Source organism: Carassius gibelio, chromosome A10 (genome assembly GCF_023724105.1).
Source record: "Carassius gibelio isolate Cgi1373 ecotype wild population from Czech Republic chromosome A10, carGib1.2-hapl.c, whole genome shotgun sequence".
In the NCBI taxonomy this organism is placed as follows: domain Eukaryota; kingdom Metazoa; phylum Chordata; class Actinopteri; order Cypriniformes; family Cyprinidae; genus Carassius; species Carassius gibelio.
Window position 1 is genome coordinate 27023753 of NC_068380.1, and position 23232 is coordinate 27046984.

The 23232-nt window shown below is 38.7% G+C and overlaps 1 protein-coding gene, 1 long non-coding RNA gene and 1 pseudogene across 4 annotated transcripts in view; 2 read left to right on the forward strand and 1 right to left on the reverse strand.

Annotated features, from left to right (window-relative positions):
- LOC128021622 (uncharacterized) overlaps positions 1 to 7366 on the reverse strand; it is a 39972-nt gene extending 32606 nt beyond the window's left edge. The window contains exons 1-5 of one of the 3 annotated variants that reach the window (XR_008185620.1): positions 3172 to 7366; positions 2391 to 2525; positions 2093 to 2186; positions 1318 to 1372; positions 958 to 1039 (exon numbers count right to left, since the gene is read on the reverse strand). This is a non-coding gene — a long non-coding RNA (uncharacterized LOC128021622). Of the gene's footprint in view, positions 1 to 957; positions 1040 to 1317; positions 1400 to 2030; positions 2187 to 2390; positions 2526 to 3171 lie in introns of all 3 variants that reach the window. The other 2 variants (XR_008185618.1, XR_008185619.1) reach the window with 2 other exon arrangements.
- Positions 7367 to 9534: 2168 nt separating this feature from the next.
- LOC128021620 (zinc finger BED domain-containing protein 4-like) lies at positions 9535 to 15503 on the forward strand. Its single transcript, XM_052608932.1, has 3 exons — positions 9535 to 10663; positions 13258 to 13449; positions 13575 to 15503. The coding sequence occupies exons 1-3, from the start codon at positions 10363 to 10365 to the stop codon at positions 13961 to 13963; spliced, it is 882 nt and encodes a 293-aa protein (XP_052464892.1). The 5' UTR covers positions 9535 to 10362; the 3' UTR covers positions 13964 to 15503.
- Positions 15504 to 17834: 2331 nt separating this feature from the next.
- Positions 17835 to 20473, forward strand: LOC128021618 (phosphatidylinositol 3,4,5-trisphosphate 3-phosphatase and dual-specificity protein phosphatase PTEN-like; annotated as a pseudogene).
- Positions 20474 to 23232: the final 2759 nt, after the last annotated feature.

A 23232-nucleotide genomic window follows, 5' to 3' on the forward strand; every position in this document is an offset into this window, starting at 1 on the left:
CTAACATGTGTCCCCTGGGATACGAACCCCCAACATTGCGCTTGTTAACGCAATGCTCTACCACTTGAGCTACAGGAACACTTAAAATAAAAAACGTTTATCCTAGAACTATACATAGCAAATCAAAACTAATAATAATTAAAATATAAACTAAATATACAATATCATTAAAATGTCAGTAAATAAATTATTTAAATAAATACTTTCATTAAAGAAGGACACATTAAGTTGATAAAAAGGACACATTAAGTTGAGTATTTTTTGTTACATATTTTCTACTTCAAATGAATGCTGTTCTTTTGAACTTTCTATTTCATCAAATAAATGTATCACGCTTTACACAAAAATATTAAGCAGCACAACTGTTTTCAACACTGACAATAATCATAAAGGTTTCTTGATCATCATATTAGAATGATTCCGAAGGATCATGTGACACTGAAGACTAGAGCAATGATGTTGAAAATTCAGCTTTTTACATTACATTATTCATTTAGCTGACACTTTTATCCAAAGCGACTTACAATTGCTATATATGTCAGAGGTCACACGCCTCTGGAGCAACTAGGGGTTAAGTGTCTTGCTCAGGGACACATTGGTGTGTCACAGTGGATTTGAAGCCGGGTCTCTCACACCAAAGGCATGTGTCTTATCCACTGCGGCATCACCACGCCATCAACACACCAAGCTTTGATCACAGGACTTATATTTTGAAATATATTAAAAATATATTAATACTTGGGTCAAGCAAGTAGTTGTAAGGCATGAAGATGACATCAGCGTGTTGTTTGAGTGAGCGTGACAGGTAGTATGGACAAACTCTCTACAACAAACAGTCTGAGCAATGTCACTATTTACAAACACTCCCATTGGAATTAATTCAGATGCAGCATCAGCAGTTTGAAGAACACCACTATTTCTTTCAGTGCTTCAGTCAAGGCAAGGATAGTGTCTCACCTTTCCTTTTTCATGTTTTCACAAGATCCTCCACATCCATGATAGTATTCATGATTTCTTTGTGGTTTTTTAGTGCTTTTCTCTAAATAAAGACCCAAACCCAAAAACATAGTCAGCTATTTCTCGTAGAGTCGTACATTAACAAACTAAAACCATTATAATTGAAAAAATTGTCTCTAATACAATCACAAATCTCTATTGACAGGCCACCAATGTTAGTCTCATAGTCTCATTTGCCCTGTACATGTGGACCTTGAACTAAGACAAAATGCCTTCATTAATTTGGTGTTGAGATACAGCCTCTGGTATTTTAACTGTCTGTCGTCACACATACTCACAGTGAGGTACTGATCAGCATACCTTAAAGTGGTTACTCTCTTGACGCATCACTTCCTGGTCTATGCACAGCTGTTCTCTAGATCCCAAAACACAAATATTTGGCCTATAATAAAGAACAGTACCATCTGTTAATAATATTTTTAAAGAAATTAATACTTTTAATCAGCAAGGATGAATGCTCAAAAATGACAGTCAAGACATTTTTATAATTTATTTTTTCATTTCAAATGAATATGCTGTTCTTTTTTCTATTGATAAAATAATCCTGGAGAAAAAAAAAAAATATCACAATTTCGACAAATATTAACATTATGATATTAAAACGAAATGTTTCCTGAGTACCAAACTTTTTTTTAAACCTTTATTTAACCAGGAAGAGACTCTTTTAATTGAGATTGAAAATCTCTTTTTCAAGAGTGTCCTGGCAAATAAGCATATTAGAAGAATTTCTTTGTTTGTGGTCAACTGTTTTTACACACACACACAAAAAGGACACTTACAAACATAATAATTTATGAATGCAGAGAACATAATAATTATTTATAAAAATCAGTTATAACTTTTATGATAACCAGACAGTTGACAGCACCCATTGACTTTCCTCTACTATGGAAGTCGATAGATGTTGTCAACTGTTTGGTTACCAACATTCTTCAAAATATCTTCATTTGTGCTCAGCAGAGGAAAGAAACTTGAACAGGTTTGGAACAACTTGAGGGTGAGTAAATACTTACAGAATTTTCATCTTTCTGTGAACTATCCCTTTAAATATGTGATGTTAACTCAGATAGCTGACCTGTAGGATGTGTTCTTGAGCTCATTTATGACCTGTGCTAGCTGGGAATGGGTCCTGGAAGCATATATGATCTTAGGGATGTCCGTGTCATAAGCTAAAGTAAAAAAACAAAGACAAGACAAAACTCATGATATTGAAACTTGGTTCTTGAAATATAATTCATATGGTTGTGCGTAATGTCAACTGTCACTATGATTTGGTTTATAATTTCGACAAGAATGTAAAACACAAGCAATGTTTAGAAATGTTAATGAAAATAAATCGTATCAATTTTGAATCAATAAATGAAGGACAGTACTTGGAGTGTCTTTGTTGGTGACTGCTGTTCCCCTCGATGACATTGGTCTGTCAGGGAACAGCTCCACACCGTCCATTCTCTCGGCTATCTTGCGGTCAGAGATTTTGTCTTTTAAGTTCTCTCTCCAGCCCAGCGCTGAACACAGCAGACAGAGCGTTTTACCAGTGCCAGTGGGACTTTCAAGAACACCATTGACTTTCTGGTAGAGTACAAGTGCATGTCATTCTTATTAATAGAAAAATAATAGAACATGTGTGACCTTACAGGAAGACTTTCAAATATTTATTGCATTAGATTAAAGCACTACAGCCTTCATATTATAAAACAAAATGTAATTCTACCTTCGATAGAATGTCATTCTGCCATTACATTTTATCTCTGATGGAAAAAGTGATTTAACTTTTTGGAAACAACAAAAAGTGGCAGACTTTTGTCTTTTTTGGCTATAACCTTAGTAGTAAATGTAGTTTTTTTTTTTTAGGGTGAATCTTTTAAAGTTTTTGAGGGTATTTATTTTCAATTAAATTAAATTCAAATGTATTTTTATAGTGCTTTTCACAATACATATCGTTTCAAAGGAGCTCTGCAGAAAATGCATGCAATTCAGTTATCAGTTATGCATTTCAGAAATGTACATATACACATTTACAGTTACCTAATAATGTATTAATTTAAGGCAGAACATTTAACAGGCGTTGAGTATTTCAAAGACTATCAATAAATGTTGCTTGCAGTGCAGTGCATGCAGGGTTGCACACAGTGTGGTGACTGAGATTCTTACATTCTGCAGGCACTCGATTACTTTTCTCATGTACTCCTCCTGGCACGAGTATGGAGTGAAGGGAAAGTCCACATTGACTCCTCTGAGCTTAATAAGAGTCATTATCAACCAAAACACACTGATCACTCACATGTAAACAGCAGCACCAAAACACTCTTAAAGGTGCTCTAATTGACGTCACTTCTTGTTTACGTTCGAAGTATTGTAAAAAAAAAAAAAAAAAAAAAAAAAAAATCTAGCTAGACCCTCCCTCCTCCTCACCCGCACACTAACCACACCCCCAAATCCTTCTTGTGGTTATTGGCTGGAACAATTTGTTATGTTTCAAACTGCCTGTTAGCCCAGTTTGTTTTTTGGGCCGACAGAGACTGCGTCTTTTAACAGTGTGTTCCGGGGAAAGGTAAGTTAGCTAGTGGACAGTGAGGAGATGTTTGCTGCATGTGACAATAAATGTTTTAAAAAAACGCTTTGAGAAACTTTAAATAAATGTTTTAAAAAAACGCTTTGAGAAACTTTAAGCAAAACAAAAATGAATGTATACTTTAAAAATAAACTTTAATGAACTAGAAATTGTCATCAGAAACGAATGTAAACAAAATAATCTGACCTTGGTGTGCGACATGAAAACAAGAATAAGAGTCAAATGATGATACAAACTTTCACAAATAATGCGTAAAGCCTTTACATCTGAAAACATTAACTTACCTGTGACAAATATGGCGCTGTCCAACCGAATAGGCAGGTAAAACTATCTTCGTCCCGGGAGGAAACAATTCAAAAAGTAAACAAAAATCTCCACCATTCCGAGAAGCACTGAACTCGTTCGAATCGTAGAGATGAACACTCTCCCCTCTGTATATTCCAGACGTTTTCGTTGATTTTTCGCAGAGAAGTGAGCCAAAATCCACCAGCCGCTATTAGAAATGATGGCCGCCATTGACTCGCTCAAAGTAAATGAGTGCGGCCATGTTTGTTTGTTTATAGAGGTTTTCACGACACGTCATCGGCCATTTTGGAGGCACTGAACGGACTCGCAAATTTGGCTGATTATTGCTTCTGAAAAACATTTCTAGTTCTATAGACTGCCGAAATTAAAGAGAAGAGTGCAAAAAACTGATGAAAGATGGCGTTTGGGGTTGAGAGAGGCGCAGCATCAGCCACACGTGTAAATGAAGCGTTAACTGTGACGTTAAGCCAGTGATCCAGGGGCTGCAGAAGTTGAACCAAGAGGCAGTACCGTTACCTATTCTATGTAGTGTCTGTTCAGACGTGTATTTTTAGTTCAATGATATATTGTCAATTAGAGAATGTATTGTTTGTGTTTAATAGTATTCTTGTGGTCTCTCATCCTCCTAGCATAGAGTCCAATTAGTGTAATGCTCCATTTATTCTAAAGATGAGATGTACATCCCACATGTTCGTGGCAAAGAACGTTTCAAAATGTAAGGCCGGTGACATGTGAGGACAAAATTTGTGTACAAAATGACATAAAAACACATTTTCCTATTATATTTTGCCTGGAAAGGCTTCCAACACGCGCGCGTGTCGCGGTAAAAATAGGTGTCGGTTCTATTTCTAGCATGCACGCGTTTTCCGCGCGGCTCACGCAGGCGTTCTGTAAGCTCTAACCTGTTAACATGGGAGCCGAATTAAAAACCGAAGCGCCACGCATCCAGTGTGTCGCCGGCCTAACCCAATTATTTCTATGGTCCTGACTGAAGCTATTAGGGGGACACATAAAGGGGAGTGAGTTTCATACTTATTCAGTCATGTCCTTTTGTAGTTCCCCTGTATGTTCCAGGTACAGGTGTAACATTGTCGGCAGGGTGTGGCCGTATGATGGACAACAGACAACTCTCCTGCCTGCCTGATGAATACAGCGATGTGAACCACAGATGAAACAAGTTGACGAAAGCATTTATGGCAAGTATTCCAGACCCACATGTATTTGATGAATGAGCTTCTTCTTGTTCTGCCCATATTTCAGGACTTGAAGAAGACTTCAAGGGTCTTCTACTTTCAGTTTTGGCCTGACTACGCCTGCTCAGCAACGTGCACGACTGCTTCAACAAAAGCATCCACAGCAGTCGTAGGAAATGGCATTGACGTCGACAAATGGGACTATTTTGCTAGGGATTGCTATCATCTGGGATTTGTTTTCTGTCTAGGGCAAAAACCTCTATATGAATGAATATGTTTGTGCAGTGCAACACAACACAATGGCCACACACCAGGGTGTGGACACTTCCATGCTCCGTAGCGCCATCTGAAGTCACTGCAACATCGATCATCTGTGCTCCATGCTTTGTTCAATGGTAACGGACCGTCAGTGTGTTTTTTAATTCAGCTATGCTGCCAGATCCTGAAGGCAGACTACAGAAAAGCCAGTTGGCCAGGTAAAGCAGGTACGACTTATTATTTTAGTTATTTTTAAACTCACTGGCTCATTATGATGAGATCTACTTTGTACATCTCAAAGAAACAAGGCCAGTTTGACCACCTCTCTTTTACTGCATAAAAAAGATACAGATAAATCAGTAGTAGCTAAACTACAAATACTAACCTTGAATATGAATCAAAACACAAAGAAGGCTTGAGATTTGACTGAAAGCAAAGTGGCTTTAAGTTACATTCAAAAGCTAATTTTATCATTTTAAAATTAAGGTTTTTATTTCATTGCATTCACTGTGTAGTTTTTAATTTTAACTCTTATTATGCAAAAACGTTTAAGATGAAGACCTATATGAAGATATATATGTCGTTCAGGTGAAGGGTAAGGAAAGGTATGAAATATTGAAGAAAATAAACGACAGTTTGGAACTTAGCGACGTTATGCCTCCATGTGACTTGGACAAATGCAGACACAAACTGAGTTTATCGGCTCAAACAAGTCTGTATTTTCACCTCCCAGTCCAATCAGAACCTGTGGAGGTGTGCGTACAACAGCCAGGCAACTTAAAACTAAGAAACAACAGGAATGGTAAAAGATGGATGTGTCTGCTTTTACTTCCATGTCACAAAGTCTAAAAGACCATGCAGGTTCTGGAGCTTTCTGAGGGACCTTTTTGGGCTAATGAAGCAGATGATGGTGAGATGGATAGCGGCGTGGATTTAAGTCTTGATGAAAATGGCATTTTATGGCTAGAGCCACTCTCAAATGTCAGTCATATAACTGCATTCACAGAACTTTCAGAGGAACACAGTGACAGCGTGCCCTTGGAGACCGTCTCAGCCTAACGCACCGGGTGTAGGACAGATTCTTGAATGGTCACTGCTTACAGGAAATAAGTGATTGGACATGCAAAACTATGCCAATTTTAACCTCAATATAAGGACAAGTCCTGGCCCACGGACCTGACGGACCTCAGCAAAAATGCCATGCTTTAGGTAATTAGAATTTTATTCATTTGGACTCACAGTTCTGATGATGAAATCTACATTCTGCATGTAAGTGGCAAAGAGCGTTTTAGATTTCTTTCTCTGTGGGTCTCTGTGCATCAGCTCAGCCAGCCACACAGCAGAAAGAGGAGGCGCACCAGCCCATGTGCTTAAAGCACTACTGGTCCCAGGAGATAGCAGAGCTTCCTCGACCCATCCAGCATCCAGGTGAGTCTTTAGAAATGAAACAATTCATTTCAACACAATGTCTGGTTTTCAGTGAGTCGGAGAAGAGAGTGCATGATAAGAAGCCCGCAGGAACGGTTTCTCCTCCGACAGGAAGTCCCACTCCAGAGCTCCGCCCTCATCAGTGCAACACAACACAATGGCCAGACACCTGGGTGTGGACACTTCCATGCTCCGTAGAGCCATCTGGAACTATATTCAGGCCAAGTTTGGGATTCGGTAAGTCTCTTCACTGCTCACAGTTTCAGAAATATGTAGCAACATTGAATACGTTTATTCATTCTACAAAGAACCTTTTAAAATGCTGAAGATGTCTCAGAGACTCCCCCGGAGCCTTCACATAAGCACCAGCGGGAGATCATTTGTTTATGCATCTCAACAGGTCCAAGGCCAGGTGAATCATTAAAAAAAAGAAACACACTTCCACTTGTATGTACGGAATACGATACGATGACTACGGCTACAGCAGTGGGGTATAATAATCGATACAGATTTAGATCATAAAATAATTTCTTGCATCTCTATAAGAAGCAGAGGTCACAGAGTTGTTTTTGTTTTCCAGCGGTTTAACATACGCTTCTGGCATGTGTGCACTGAGATGCTGGACCAGAGGAGGACAGACATGCTGTACGGACATGCTGTCTCTCCACTACTCACAGTTTGCATTCATGCTGTCAATGTACCAGACCAGGCAATCTGAACAAGTTGGTCTGAAAACGGTGTATCCGGAGTGTAAAAGGGATCGACAAGTATATGGGCAAATCCACAACAATGTTAGCCATGCCCAGTAAATCTGCATTCATGCTGTCAACATACCAGACTGGCCCTGTGGCGATTGTAACTGAGAACGGAATGTTCCTGCTTCATGGATTAGTCCACTTGACTATTTCAGGGAATGCCATTTTTACCACAAAATAATATTAATCGTCTTTACTCCACTCCTCCCTGTATTTCCTCAGCTCTTTTACTTCCTTCTGTAACTGAGTTTTCTCCTGCTCCAAGCTGTCCAACTTACTTATCAGTTAATTGCATTCTGTGTTGCGCTTGTCAAGCTCCCTTAGAAGAAAGTCTACTTGAAGAGCCATTTCATCATCTACATTTTCAAAATCATTTGTTGTTGATTTGTGTGTGTGATTATTTCTGCAGTGTTACAGTCCTAAAGTACATTTATGTTGATGCAGACGGCCCCTATTTGTCAGAAGGGAGTTGGTGAAGTTGATGGTCGATCAGTAGCTGTGGTTGTGGCCCCCACGCACCATCCAGTTTAAAGTTCTGATACTGACGCCACTTTGTAACATCGACCATCTGTGCTCAACCCTATGCTCGATGGTGACGGGTCGTCACTGTTTTTTTTTTATGAAGGTATGCTGCCACATCCTGAAGGCAGAAAAGCCAGTTGCCCAGGGAAAGCAGGGAAAGACTTATTTATTTTTAAACTCACTGGATCATTATGATAATATCTACTTTGTACAGGTCTGTCGGAAAGGGCGTTTTGAGATGCTTAAAGGGTAAACTAATTCCTATGATCCAGGAAAGCCGTTCGCCCAGGGAAACTAGGTATGATTTTGGACAAAGCATTTATGTGGCTCTTTGCATCAACTCCAGTTGCCCAGAGCCACAGAAGAAAGAGGAGGCGCACAAGTCCATGTGGTGAAAGCGCTACTGGTCTCAGTAGAGAGCAGTGACCCGTCCTGCACCACCATGTAAACAGTGGACCAGGTGAGTCATCAAAAATGCAACAATTCCATTTGTATGTACAGGATAAGATATGATCACAATGGCTACAGTGAAAAAAATCAACATAATCTTAAAAGATGGGCCGGCCTTTAAACTGATGTGCCACAGCATGAGACCTTTCAGCGCCAATGTGATCATGTCTGATACAAAAACTTTTTCCACTTTTCATAATCTACATTCAATTCAACTTGAATTGAATTGAATCTACTTTGTACATCTCAAAGAAACAAGGCCAGTTTGACCACCTCTCTTTTACTGCATAAAAAAGATACAGATAAATCAGTAGTAACTAAACTACAAATACTAACCTTGAATATGAATCAAAACACAAAGAAGGCTTGAAATTTGACTGAAAAGTGGCTTTAAGTTACATTCAAAAGCTAATTTTATCATTTTAAAATTAAGGTTTTTATTTCATTGCATTCACTGTGTAGTTTTTAATTTTAACTCTTATTATGCAAAAACGTTTAAGATGAAGACATATATGAAGATATATATGTCGTTCAGGTGAAGGGTAAGGAAAGGTATGAAATATTGAAGAAAATAAACGACAGTTTGGAACTTAGCGACGTTATGCCTCCATGTGACTTGGACAAATGCAGACAGAAACTGAGTCTATCGGCTCAAACAAGTCTGTATTTTCACCTCCCAGTCCAATCAGAACCTGTGGAGGTGTGCGTACAACAGCCAGGCAACTTAAAACTAAGAAACAACAGGAATGGTAAAAGATGGATGTGTCTGCTTTTACTTCCATGTCACAAAGTCTAAAAGACCATGCAGGTTCTGGAGCTTTCTGAGGGACCTTTTTGGGCTAATGAAGCAGATGTTGGTGAGATGGATAGCAGCGTGGATTTAAGTCTTGATGAAAATGGCATTTTATGGCTAGAGCCACTCTCAAATGTCAGTCATATAACTGCATTCACAGAACTTTCAGAGGAACACAGTGACAGCGTGCCCTCGGAGACCGTCTCAGCCTAACGCACCGGGTGTAGGACAGATTCTTGAATGGTCACTGCTTACAGGAAATAAGTGATTGGACATGCAAAACTATGCCAATTTTAACCTCAATATAAGGACAAGTCCTGGCCCACGGACCTGACGGACCTCAGCCAAAATGCCATGCTTTAGGTAATTAGAATTTTATTCATGTGGACTCACAGTTCTGATGGTGGATCAGCACCTAGAAAGGACCTCTACTGCCCTGAAAGACAGCGGAGACCAGGCCAACTAGAGCCCCAGATACAGATCCCCTGTAAAGACCTTGTCTCAGAGGACCACCAGGACAAGACCACAGGAAACAGATGATTCTTCTGCACAATCTGACTTTGCTGCAGTCTGGAATTGAACTACTGGTTCCGTCTGGTCAGAGGAGAACTGGCCCCCCAACTGAGCCTGGTTTCTCCCAAGGTTTTTTCTCCATTCTGTCACCGATGGAGTTTCGGTTCCTTGCCGCTGTCGCCTCTGGCTTGCTTAGTTGGGGTCACTTCATCTACAGCGATATCATTGACTTGATTGCAAATTAAAACAGACACTATTTCAACTGAACAGAGATGACATAACTGAATTCAATGATGAACTGCCTTTAACTATCATTTTGCATTATTGAGACACTGTTTTCCAAATGAATGTTGTTCAGTGCTTTGGCGCAATGTATTTTGTTTAAAGCACTATATAAATAAAGGTGATTGATTGATTGATTGATTGATTGATTGATGATGAAATCTACATTCTGCATGTAAGTGGCAAAGAGCGTTTTAGATTTCTTTCTCTGTGGGTCTCTGTGCATCAGCTCAGCCAGCCACACAGCAGAAAGAGGAGGCGCACCAGCCCATGTGCTTAAAGCACTACTGGTCCCAGGAGATAGCAGAGCTTCCTCGACCCATCCAGCATTCAGGTGAGTCTTTAGAAATTAAACATTTCATTCTAACACAATGTCTGGTTTTCAGTGAGTCGGAGAAGAGAGTGACTGATAAGAAGCCAACAGGAACTGTTTCTCCTCCGACAGGAAGTCCCACTCCAGAGCTCCGCCCTCATCAGTGCAACACAACACAATGGCCAGACACCTGGGTGTGGACACTTCCATGCTCCGTAGAGCCATCTGGAACTATATTCAGGGCAAGTTTGGGATTCGGTAAGTCTCTTCACTGCTCACAGTTTCAGAAATATGTAGCAACATTGAATACGTTTATTCATTCTACAAAGAACCTTTTAAAATGCTGAAGATGTCTCCGAGACTCCCCCGGAGCCTTCACATAAGCACCAGCGGGAGATCATTTGTTTATGCATCTCAACAGGTCTAAGGCCAGGTGAATCATTAAAAAAAAGAAACACACTTCCACTTGTATGTACGGAATTAGATATGATGACTACGGCTACAGAGGGGTATAATAATCGATACAGATTTAGATCGTAAAATAATTTCTTGCATCTCTATAAGAAGCAGAGGTCACAGAGTTGTTTTTGTTTTCCAGTGGTTTAACATATGCTTCTGGCATGTGTGCACTGAGATGCTGGACCAGAGGAGGACAGACATGCTGTACGGACATGCTGTCTCTCCACTACTCACAGTTTGCATTCATGCTGTCAATGTACCAGACCAGGCAATCTGAACAAGTTGGTCTGAAAACGGTGTATCCGGAGTGTAAAAGGGATCGACAAGTATATGGGCAAATCCACAACAATGTTAGCCATGCCCAGTAAATCTGCATTCATGCTGTCAACATACCAGACTGGCCCTGTGGCGATTGTAACTCAGAACGGAATGTTCCTGCTACACACTTCAAATGTTGTCTTGACCAATCAGATATTGTCTTGGCTCGGGGGTATCATAAATCATTTGTTTATCTTACCAAGCATGTGGTCTGAATTTTCCTGCCTTGCACGGTCTAATTTCGGACATGATTCCTATTACCAGGTTATGATATATTTTACAAATAAATGATTGTCAGGACAATATCAAGCAAGAAAATTCAATCACACACATACCAGACATGACTATGTACCCTTCAGCTATCCCATACTTATTTAAAAAAACATACACAATAAGTGATTTCTTCTGCAAATTAAAATAGTCAATAATTGTTCTAGTGGTGTTAATGTTGAAAACTGTTGTGTGCACAAGTTGGTTGGTCATCTTGCTTGGTTCTTGTGGCACTAGAACTGATTTATGACTTCCTGAGGAATTTTGCTCGTGTTCCAAACAGCTTTGATAGACTCTTTAATTTGTCTGGTTCGACTCATTTCTGTTACATATATCCCCCTTTTGATCGGCGAGGTGTTTAGGTGAAGACATCGTCGATCGCTGGAGAAACAAAGGCAGAAGAAGCAGACAAACACAGCAAACAGCAAGACAACACCTCCATGACAGTTACTGTACTGGTGCAGGCATCAGGTTATTTAGGTACACGTGGTTAAGTTCAATTAGTCAATGTAGTTTAGCACATTGAGGATAGTTTAGACCATCTTGGAAATTGTTGTTTTATTCTGATTCATCAATCAAATTTGTGGTTAACTTTGTTTGGTTCTTCTAGGTTGTCTTACTTTACACGTATACCGTTAGTTTTCTAGTAATTTCATTTTCAATTAAATTAATTAACCTATCATGAATGGAGCTCTCTGGCGGATATTAGGTGTTGCGAGTCAATCCTAATATCAGACCTTTGACCCTTGCAGGGTGTCTAGGCGTTTCACCTACTCAAGAAAGAGGGGAAGGAGAAGGATAGGTAAAAGAATTTTAGGGATGGCTGACGCGAAACTAACGTTTCGACACAGTGTCGAGATCCCGAAGAGTAGATGTTTCGAAACACTGCTCCGAACTGTGATTCAAAACACCCATGTCACGTGACTATGGCTAAACGAAGCTTCTGCGCGTTTCATAAGTGTCTCGACCGACAGGTGGCACGCTTGCCGAGTCTGCGTTTGATTGACAGGGGCGGGAACAAACCACACAATCGCACATCTGTCTCAACTGCCACAAAGTTTAAAAGAGGAGTTAATGCACCTTCACCTCGTGGGTTTTTGTGAGAGGAGAAAGATTTTGAGATAGCGTTTACGATTTATTGACATTTATAGTGCGATTTAGTTAGTTATATTTAGGTTACATTTAAGTTAAATATATTTACTGATAAACTAAAGACAGTGACAGATAGTTAGGATAGATATAGTGACACATTTATATAGGCTAAGTTAGATATTGACAGATAGCACAGTAGTTAGAGATATAGAATTTAGATAGATTCATATATATATAGATAGATAGATTCATAGATATATAAATTTATATATAGATTCATATATTAATATATATATAGAGAGAGAGAGAGAGAGAGATTCATATATATATATATACTTTCATAAATATATAGATTCATAGATAGATATATATAGACATTAATAGAATAGATAGAAATGGAGGCTCCACAGAAGAGATGCCGTAAATCTGTGGTGTGGGAGCATTTCCATTTGGAAACCCCAAATAAAGTGAGATGTATGTATTGTGATAGGCAGCTAGCCTACTTCAACAATACATCATCCATGATGCGCCATTTGAGGAGCACTCATCCTGCCATTTTGCAGTGTGCAGAGGATGGTAACATTCCCCCTGTACCTAGGCCTGCTACTGACACTGCACACAATGACCATACTACTGTATGTAATGTATTGGCCACAACTGTCATATTATTTTTTATCAATATAACCAATATGGTTTGCTTGTGTTTTGAACAGGCACACACCTGCAAGAAGGTCTGCACTCAAGATGTGGTGGGTACGAGTCATTCAGAGCCTTGGCTCTGGCTACACTGCTGGACCCAAGGTTCAAAAATGTGGGTTTTGGAAATCCTGCCAAAGCCCAGGAGAATGAAAAGCAGATCACACTGGAGTGTGCTTCGCTGATGCGTTCAAACACAGCAACTCCTGGTAAGCAGTTTCACTCTTCATCTGACATTATGGAGTTATGTCATCTGAATAATTATGTGACTTATACTTCATATATGCTGTCAGTTTAGACTTAGTAACTAATTGTTGTTTTTACTTTCATTCAGAGCCACAGTCAACATCAGGCCCATCATCATCATCATCAACAACAACATCAACAACAGAAACCCAGGACAGTTTATGGGAACTTTTTGATAGTCGTATCCATGAAACCCAGGCGATACACAGTGCCACAGCAGATGCCACAGTAGAAGTTAAAAAGTACCTAAAAGATGCATTTTTGCCAAGAGCCCATGATCCACTAAGTTACTGGAAAGAGAGAGCTGTGATTTTTCCTCATTTGTATGTCCTTGCTAAAAAATATCTATGCATGCCAGCAACAAGTGTCCCTTGTGAGAGGATTTTTTCTAAGGCTGGAGAAATTATCAGTAAAAAAAGAAGTAGGCTAAGCCCTTCCACAGCAGAGCAATTAATATATTTGAATAAAAATCTTTAAAAAAAAAAAAAAAATTAGACCATTGTGGATTTATTTGTTTTATTCATTTTTCATGACCAAAATAACCTAGTTATTATTATGATATAGGATTATATAGGATATTATTATAGGATTTTAAAATATCACCACATTAACGAAAACAAAATATTTTTATTTATTTTTAAATGGCTTGTTGTCAAAGTTGTTTCAGATAACATGGGCAATTGGCCACTAGGTGTCACCGTGGAGACGGGTGTCGGTAAAGTTTCGAAGCCTCGAAACAAATACGGCACTTTGCTTCAACTGTTTCAGTGTTTCATGAAGCCTCGCTCTGCCCACCACTACCGAATTTTCCTGCCTTGCAGGGTCTAATTCCGGAGATGATTCCTATTACCAGGTTATGATATATTTTACAAATAAATGATTGTCAGGACAATATCAAGCAAGAAAATTCAATCACACACATACAGTATTGTTCAAAATAATATCCCTGAACTAAGTACATTTCTGCAGCTGTTATTATGTTTAAATGAAAACTAAATGAGGGAGTGGTATTTTATATCCTATTTCGTTTTGTTGTAAATATACTGAGGGGAAAATTGCAGTAGCCAAAGCGTTCTGAGTTCACGCAGCATTGGTGGAGTTCAACCACCATTTATTCGGATCATTTTCAAATATTACTGTTATTGTGTCATGAAATGTAATTTTAAAAGTATTTCAGGCGAGAAGTAGTTGTTTAAAACTCAAATCTATGGTTTTTTATAAAGACAGTGCCTATTTAAAAAATGTGTTTCGCCGATCTCGTAGACGGTAAGCTCCACTCGATCAGCGGGAGCTCAGTCCTCATGTATCTGCAGAGAGCAGCCTCTCCTGGGATAGACCTTCTGATATGTGCCCCTGGCTCTGATGTGTCTTTAGTGGTTAAACATAACATATAATTCAGCTGCGGGGTAAATCTAACAGGTTTTCTTTGGTCTGTATTCAATTTATCTATATGTTAAAATGAAAATAAAAAAGGCAAATTTATATAATATTTTGTTTCATTGTAATGGCTGCATATACACATTTCCCTGAACTAAGTACATTTCTGCAGCTGTTATTATGCTTAAATGAAAACGAAAGGAGGCAGTAGTATTTGATATCATATTTCGTTTTATTGTAATACAGTAAGGAAAATTGCAGTAGCCATGACGAGCAGACTGAAGTTATCAAGTACGCTGCTGTTTATAGATTTACCGGACTTGCGTAGTCGCCGACATCACAATCCCAAGACGAATGTAGGAAGTCAGAACTAACTACCGTGATGCACGTCCAAAATCAGCGTACTTTTTATTGAGAAACGCGCGCAGACCTATGTCACCAGTCTATTTGCCTAATCTACCCGGTACTTTACACCGCGGTGGAAACGCAGAAAGCAACAGGTCTGGGGGGAAAAAAGTTCCTGGGAAAAAAAGTTCCTGGTACAAATGTTCCGGGTAAATTCGGTGGAAACGCGGCATAACTCCTCCTAGACCGTTCAAGCTACATACTCCAAACTCGGGTCAGACCTTCATACTGTTCTGACTTGGTGTGCTATATCTTTTCAGACTGGTTTGAGTTACGGTTTTCTTAAAAATTAATATAAAAAATCATAAAAATGCCCATAGACTTTCATTGACAGGATGTTCAGATGACCCAAGCTCCAAATCCCATTAGACTCAATCAAGCTTTGATGCTAATCAATTTAAACTCATTCAAACTCATCTAATCTATCTATCTATCTATCTATTTATAATAGATCTATTTATATAATAATATGCTAATCATGCTAAAATCATGCTAACAACATGCTAATCATACTAGAAACATGATAGCAACATGCTAATCATACTAAAATCATGCTAGCAACATGCTAGTCGCATGCTAGTCATGCTAGAAACATGTTAACAACATGTTAATCATGCAAGCAACATGCTAATCATGCTAGCAACATGCTAGTCACATGCTTGTCATGCTAGAAACATGTTAGCAAAATGCTAATCATGCTAAAATCATGCTAGCAACATGCCAGTCGAATGCTAGTCATGCTAGAAACATCCTAACAAAATGCTAAAATCATGCTAGCAACATGCGTCACATGCTAGCCATGCTAGAAACATGCTAGCGACATGCTAGCAATATGCAAATCATACTAGAAACATGCTAGCAACATGCTAATCATGGTAAAATCATGCTAGCAACATGCTAGTCACATGCTAATCATGCTAGCAACATGGTAGTCGCATGCTAATCATGCTAGCAACATGCCAATCATGCTAGCAAAACATGCTAATCATGCTAGAAACATGCTAGCAACATGCTAATCATGCTAGCAACATGCTAGTCGCATGCTAATCATGCTAGAAACATTCTAGCATCATGATAATCATGTTAAAATCATGCAATTAACTTCCTAATCATGCTAGCGACATGGCTAGTCACTTGCTAATTATGGTAGCGACATGCTAGATACCTTGCTAATCATGCTAAGTACATGCCAGTCACTTGCTAATCATGCTAGCAACATGCTAGCAACTTTGCTAATCATGCTAATGACATGGTAGTCACTTTCTTGTTATGCTAGCAATATGTTAATCACTGTCTTTTTTAAACTTCTTAAACTTTTAAATCTTTTTATACTTTTCACATTTTCAAACTTTTCAAACTTTCTGGTCAGGCTTTCTCAAGCCAACTTAAAGTTTGTCTTGACAAACGTTTTTTTTATCTAGTTGTTCATTAAAACAATATTCAATCAGAATGTGTATCACATCGTTGGAAAGCTCGTGTTGTGCAGTTTGAGTCTAGCCCAACCTCAGTGTTGTGCGTTGAGGTCAAGTAAGCCTTGTCAAGGTCATTCAAAGCTTAGTTGTGGACCTATTCTCACCAAAATGGTTGTAAATGAGCCAAATCTTAAGCTATTTTCACATATTTAGTATCAAATTAAAGCTGAACATTTGCAGTTTACAAATATGAGCATGATTTTACTGTGTCTTGTACAGACAGTGAAAGAGGAGATTTAAAGTGGAGCCTAAAAATCAAGCATAAAAATTAGGGGTGTAACGGTTCACAAAATTCACGGTTCGGTTCGATACGATTCACTGGTGTCACGGTTCGGTTCGGTACGGTTCGGTACGTTTTAGATACAGCAAAAAGAAAAAATTGGCAGATAAATTTCCTTGATTTTTAAAAAATGTTTTTATTTATTAAAACTAACAAAGTATGTTTATTTATTTATTTTTTACATTGAACAATGATGGAGCTATTCTTTACCCATCTTCTATGGTGTTTTCTTAGCAGCATACTGTATAAAACAAAAACAGCTCCTTATAAAAATTTTTTTTAAATGTTAGATTGTTGTAGTAGTTATGAACAAATACAAAGATGTAACTTTTTATATGGAACTCTATAACTAAAGCAGGAATTACGGTCCGGCTGAAATGGGCTCGTTAAGGAATATTGTAACGGGGCTCAATTACATTAAGCATGTTCTTAAAACCTGCGTTTTCCACTACAGAGTAAGGCGCTCGCTCACTCAGTACGCGCTGAGGCTCTTTGCAAAATGGCTAAAGGGTCTTTCACACAGGACGCGGTATGCGCGGCGCTGGACCCTGGGCTCAGCGTTGCCCTTCAGATACAACGCGATTTGCGCTGCACTATGCCAAGAGCAAAGTAGGTGGAGTTTTCAAAACTGCCCGTGCATACGTTCTATTTATAACAGTTCTTCTATCTAATAACGTGCAGGCCTGTTAATTGTATCGTACTGCTCAGGAAATTCCGACACAGTACTAGTCCATTTTGATTTCTGTGCTTGTTTGGATGCCCCGATCGATTGGTAAAGTGCACCCAAACACCAGACCTGTTGGTTACTGGAGGATCTTCTATTTCTGGTCTGTTAAACGCATTGGCCATTTTGCAACGAGCCTTCAGCGCGTGCTGAGTGAGCGAGCGCCTGACTGAGTAGCCTAACATAAACATATAAGTTGGTGTTTTTTTCTTCTTCGGGGGTGTCAGGGGCGTTGCCTGTTACGTCGTTTGGGTTATTGGGCTACCTTGTTGAACGCATATCATTATATTTCACAATTTATTTATTTTTTCCAAATATAATTAATTAGTCCAACGAACCGTTCGGTACATAATGCTTACCGCGTACCGAACCGAAAGCCTCGTACTCGAACGGTTCAATACGAATACGCTTATCGTTACACCCCTAATAAAAATCATTACAAAATATATAATCTATGTGCGGAAAGACATTATGATACTGCCAAATTTAACTGTATCATAGCTATGGGCTTTCCAGCTGAAAGACTTGAAGGTGTCTACAGAAACAACATAGATGATGTAGTGCGATTCTTGCATTTGAAGCATAAAAATCATTACAAGATATATAATCTATGTGCAGAAAGACATTATGATGTTGCCAAATTTAACTGCAGAGTTGCACAGTATCCATTTGAGGATCACAATCCTCCTCAGTTAGAACTTATTAAACCTAAAAGAACGGATGTCACGAAGACAAAGCAGCGCTTTGGAGGCTGTGATGATGATGGACGGCCTAACCCTTTCATTATTTGCAAAGATTTTCAAACCTTTCTGTGAAGATTTAGATAAGTGGCTCAGTGAAAATGACAATCATGTGGCTGCCTGTTACACCGAGGCAAATTCAAAAAAGCACAAGAGGCTCTGGACTTCTATGGTGAAGTTAGAACCAGAGACAAGAAGGGAGTAACTATTCCCAGCCAGAGGCGATATGTGTACTACACAAGATGGTGTTTGAGACCGTGCCTATGTTCAGTGGAGGGACTTGCAGGGATTCTGCTGTAAAAAGCAAGAGTGAGCAGATTCCACATGGGTTCAGAAAAACCAATTGGCATTGGGATCCTCAGTTTGTGGTGTACCAACTGAAAGTGAAAATCCACACATCTAATCCAGTGCACACAAGGCGAGAGGAGAAGTACATGTACTTTGATTTTCCACAGCCACTGCCTGTGAGCGGAGACATCAAGGTGGAGTTCTTCCACAAGCAGAACAAGATGCTGAAAAAGGATAAGATGTTTCACTTCTGGGTGAACACCTTCTTCGTCCCTGAAACCGGATGAGAGCTCAGAGAAGGTTGAAAATGGAGGTTTAGTGAAGGAACTGGATGGAAAACAAACCACAGAATGGGGAGAGAATGATAAGGATTATCTAATCCTGACTTTAGCCAAGAACAACTTGGATAAAGCCAATAAGGATAAAGCCAACAGATACTTCTCTCCAAACTTCAAGGTGAAGCTGTATTTCACAAAATTAGTGGAGGAACCATCCAACTTGGAGGCCTCTCTCTCTCTTTCAAACACCCACACACAGATACACACAAAGAGAGAATCCATTGAAATGCTGAGTTGGGCCCTGCTAAACCTGCTGTTAGTTTAAAATTAATTTGAGTGGACAACATATATACAAATACACAAACCTATATACAATAAACATACTGAATGGTAATTTACAAAATAAGTATGGGGTTCAATAAAATTTTAGACCAAATGTGTTGTGCAGTTTCAAATGAACCCAAGTTCAGTGCTGTGCATTGTTTGCAGGCCGAGAGATCAAGGGTCAAGTAGGCCTTGTCGAGGTAATTTAGAGCTTTGTTGCTTAACATTTGTAGTTTATAAATTTAAATAAGGATTATAAACCTTTAATATGATTTTTGACATTATTGCAATACAAAACACCAGTGAAAGGCCTGAATCTGGGCTATATGTTACCCATTTCCTCTGCCCCACAAGTCCAGGCTCAACCATTCAGGCCAACCCTATCAGCTTTTGATCAGCATCACAGTGTATTAAATTTTGCAGGCCTGTCCGCCTGGGGTCAGAGGTCAGATCTAAGTTTTTGGTATGTATTTCTGCCCGGCATTTTCAAATATATGGTTAATGATATATATCTCCTAATAAATGAAAAAAAACAATGAAGTTAAATCTTAAAGTTTTCAGTATATATTTCTGCCCAGCAAGTAAAGGGAATGATGTTGCGTAGTCGCCGACATCACAATCCCAAGACGAATGCAGGAAGTCAGAACTAACTACCGTGATGCACGTCCAAAATCAGCGTACTTTTTTTTTTTTAATCAGCAGTACTTTATATTGAGAAACGCGCGCAGACCTATGTCACCAGTCTATTTGCCTAATCTACCCGGTACTTTACACCGCGGTGGAAACGCAGAAAGCAACAGGTCTGGGGGGAAAAAAGTTCCTGGTACAAATGTTCCGGGTAAATTCGGTGGAAACGCGGCATAACTCCTCCTAGACCGTCCAAGCTACATACTCCAAACTCGGGTCAGACCTTCATACTGTTCTGACTTGGTGTGCTATATCTTTTCAGACTGGTTTGAGTTATGGTTTTCTTAAAAATTAATATTAAAAATCATAAAAATGCCCATAGACTTTCATTGACAGGATGCTCAGATGACCCAAGCTCCAAATCCCATTAGACTCAATCAAGCTTTGATGCTAATCAATTTAAACTCATTCAAACTCATCTAATCTATCTATCTATCTATCTATCCTAATAATATGCTAATCATGCTAAAATCATGCTAACAACATGCTAATCATGCTAGAAACATGCTAGCAACATGCTAATCATACTAAAATCATGCTAGCAACATGCTAGTCGCATGCTAGTCATGCTAGAAACATGTTAACAACATGTTAATCATGCAAGCAACATGCTAATCATGCTAGAAACATGCTAGTTGCATGCTAATCATGCTAGAAACATGCAAGCAACATGCTAATCATGCTAGAAACATGCTAGCGACATGCTAGTCGCATGCTAATCATGCTAACAACATGCTAATCATGGTAAAATCATGCTAGCAACATGCTAGTCGCATACTAGAAACATCCTAGCAACATGCTAATCATGTTAGCAACATGCTAGTCACATGCTAATCGTGCTAGCAACATGCTAGTCATGCTAGAAACATGCTAGCAAAATGTTAATCATGCTAAAATCATGCTAGCAACATGCTAGTCGCATGCTAGAAACATGCTAGTGACATTCTAGCAACATGCTAATCATGCTAGGAACATGCTAGCGAAATGCTAGCAACATGCTAATCATGCTAAAATCATGCTAGTCAAAGATAGTCATGCTAGAAACATGCTAGCAACATGCTAGCAACATGCTAGTCGCATGCTAGTCGTGCTAGAAACAACCATAGCAACATGCTAATCATGTTAGAAACATGCTAGTCACATGCTAGTCATGCTAGAAACATGCTAATCATGCTAGCAACATGCTAGCAACATGGTAGTCGCATGCTAATCATGCTAGAAACATGCTAGCAACATGGTAGTCATGCTAGAAAAATTATCGGACAAAAAATAGGCTACACATTTCGTTCACACGGACAAGCTAAACCGACATATGTTATAATTACCAGGTCAGATCTCATTAATAAATTATGTCTCTGACCAAAGAACAGAGAGAAAGACGAGAGAGAAATGAGCGCTTCATCAGCATTTTTTAAGAGCTTCCAAAAATATCACAGCGAATGCACTAATCCACCCATTAGAACACAACAAGAGCAGAATTCAGGTGTTTTTGAAATGTTTATGTGTGCAAAATGAAATATAATTTGACAGCGTGATACAGCTTATGAATACTGGAAGGAAAAAAAGTCACGACAGCCTTTAACTCTGGAGTCGATTAACGCATACGCGTTTTGAGTCATTTTCTCCTGATAACCCCGAAAATTACTTCAATTACACTTTCAGTTTTAATCGTACAGATAAGAGCAATACATCAATCGAATCTGTAAAGGGTCTACTTTTTTTTGGATACAGACATCATAACAACAAAACTTTGTGCACTTAAAAAATAAAGATAACAAACAAGGTGTGCTGTCTGCATCCTTGTCTGCGCTGATCTTCATTTACAAACACGTCATTAAAATTAACTGTAACTCCATGAATACTCAACGAAGTGACATGAGAGATATATCTATAGAAAGCTTGATATGTCTACTTTTAAACTAAACAAGTGCTGCCGAACAAATATTCTGTGATAAAGTAATCCATATCAAAACAACGCGATGTCCTTTTTTCACGTCTCCCTTCATTATATGTGTATGGAAGGCCAAGAGGGTAAAATACACATGAATTTTTACGCGTCAACAACACGTTAAATACGTGTATTTCACGCGTATTCACTCGGGATTTTTCACTCGTGAAAAATCAGCGCGTATTTAACGTGTATTTCACGTGTTAAATACACGTTAAATACACGTGAAATACACATGAAGTACGTGTTAAAAATCAGTTTGAACAGGTCAATGTCATTGGCTGCTGAGGACTTGGGTCAAACCACTTCTGTGTGCTTAGAGGGGTGTACCATTCATAGACAGGCAACCACCATTTAACATGCTATAGATCAGCTTATTCAGCCTTATTATTTAGTCTTTTTTCTTTTCTGTTTTGTATAGCCTATAGAAATAATATATTTAAGTTTCAGTTTTATGAAATATTTATTTTTAAATAAATATTAATTAAAATTTTGTGGTGATCGTATAAAGTTTATAAAAGTTACAGTATTTTGTAATGAAACAGGACTTTTTGTTTAGCTCTTGACTCCCCGAATTATACTATATATAGTGTCCCTTCTTTAATTTTTCAGTAATGTGTGATAACTTAAAATATGTTGTCAGTACTGTTAAAATAAGATCAAATTGAATGGTATTAGGAGATTATGGTTTTTGCATGACTTATTTCGCATTCAGCTAGACAACCCTGTCGTAGCTGTTATCATAGCCTAGGCTTTTTATTAAAAAAAGAAAACAGTAAGTACTGTGTCATGCTAGAAACATGTTAACAACATGTTAATCATGCAAGCAACATGCTAATCATGCTAGCAACATGCTAGTCACATGCTAGTCACATGCTTGTCATGCTAGAAACATGTTAGCAAAATGCTAATCATGCTAAAATCATGCTAGCAACATGCCAGTCGAATGCTAGTCATGCTAGAAACATCCTAGCAAAATGCTAAAATCATGCTAGCAACATGCGTCGCATGCTAGTCATGCTAGAAACATGCTAATCATGCTAGCAACATGCTAATCATGCTAGCAACTTGTTAATCATGCTAGCAACATGCTAATCATGCTAGCAACATGTTAACAACATGATAATCATGTTAGAAACATGCAAGTGACATGCTAGCAAAACATGCTAATCATGCTAGCAACATGCTAGTCGCATGCTAATCATGCTAGAAACATTCTAGCA

Excerpts from the sequence above, each read along its gene's own strand:
- LOC128021620 (XM_052608932.1), top strand. The coding sequence starts at position 10,363 with ATGTGCTTAAAGCACTACTGGTCCCAGGAGATAGCAGAGCTTCCTCGA. Across the intron at positions 10,664-13,257 it reads CAGGGCAAGTTTGGGATTCG|GCACACACCTGCAAGAAGGT; the intron begins GTAAGTCTCTTC and ends TGTTTTGAACAG. Across the intron at positions 13,450-13,574 it reads TTCAAACACAGCAACTCCTG|AGCCACAGTCAACATCAGGC; the intron begins GTAAGCAGTTTC and ends ACTTTCATTCAG.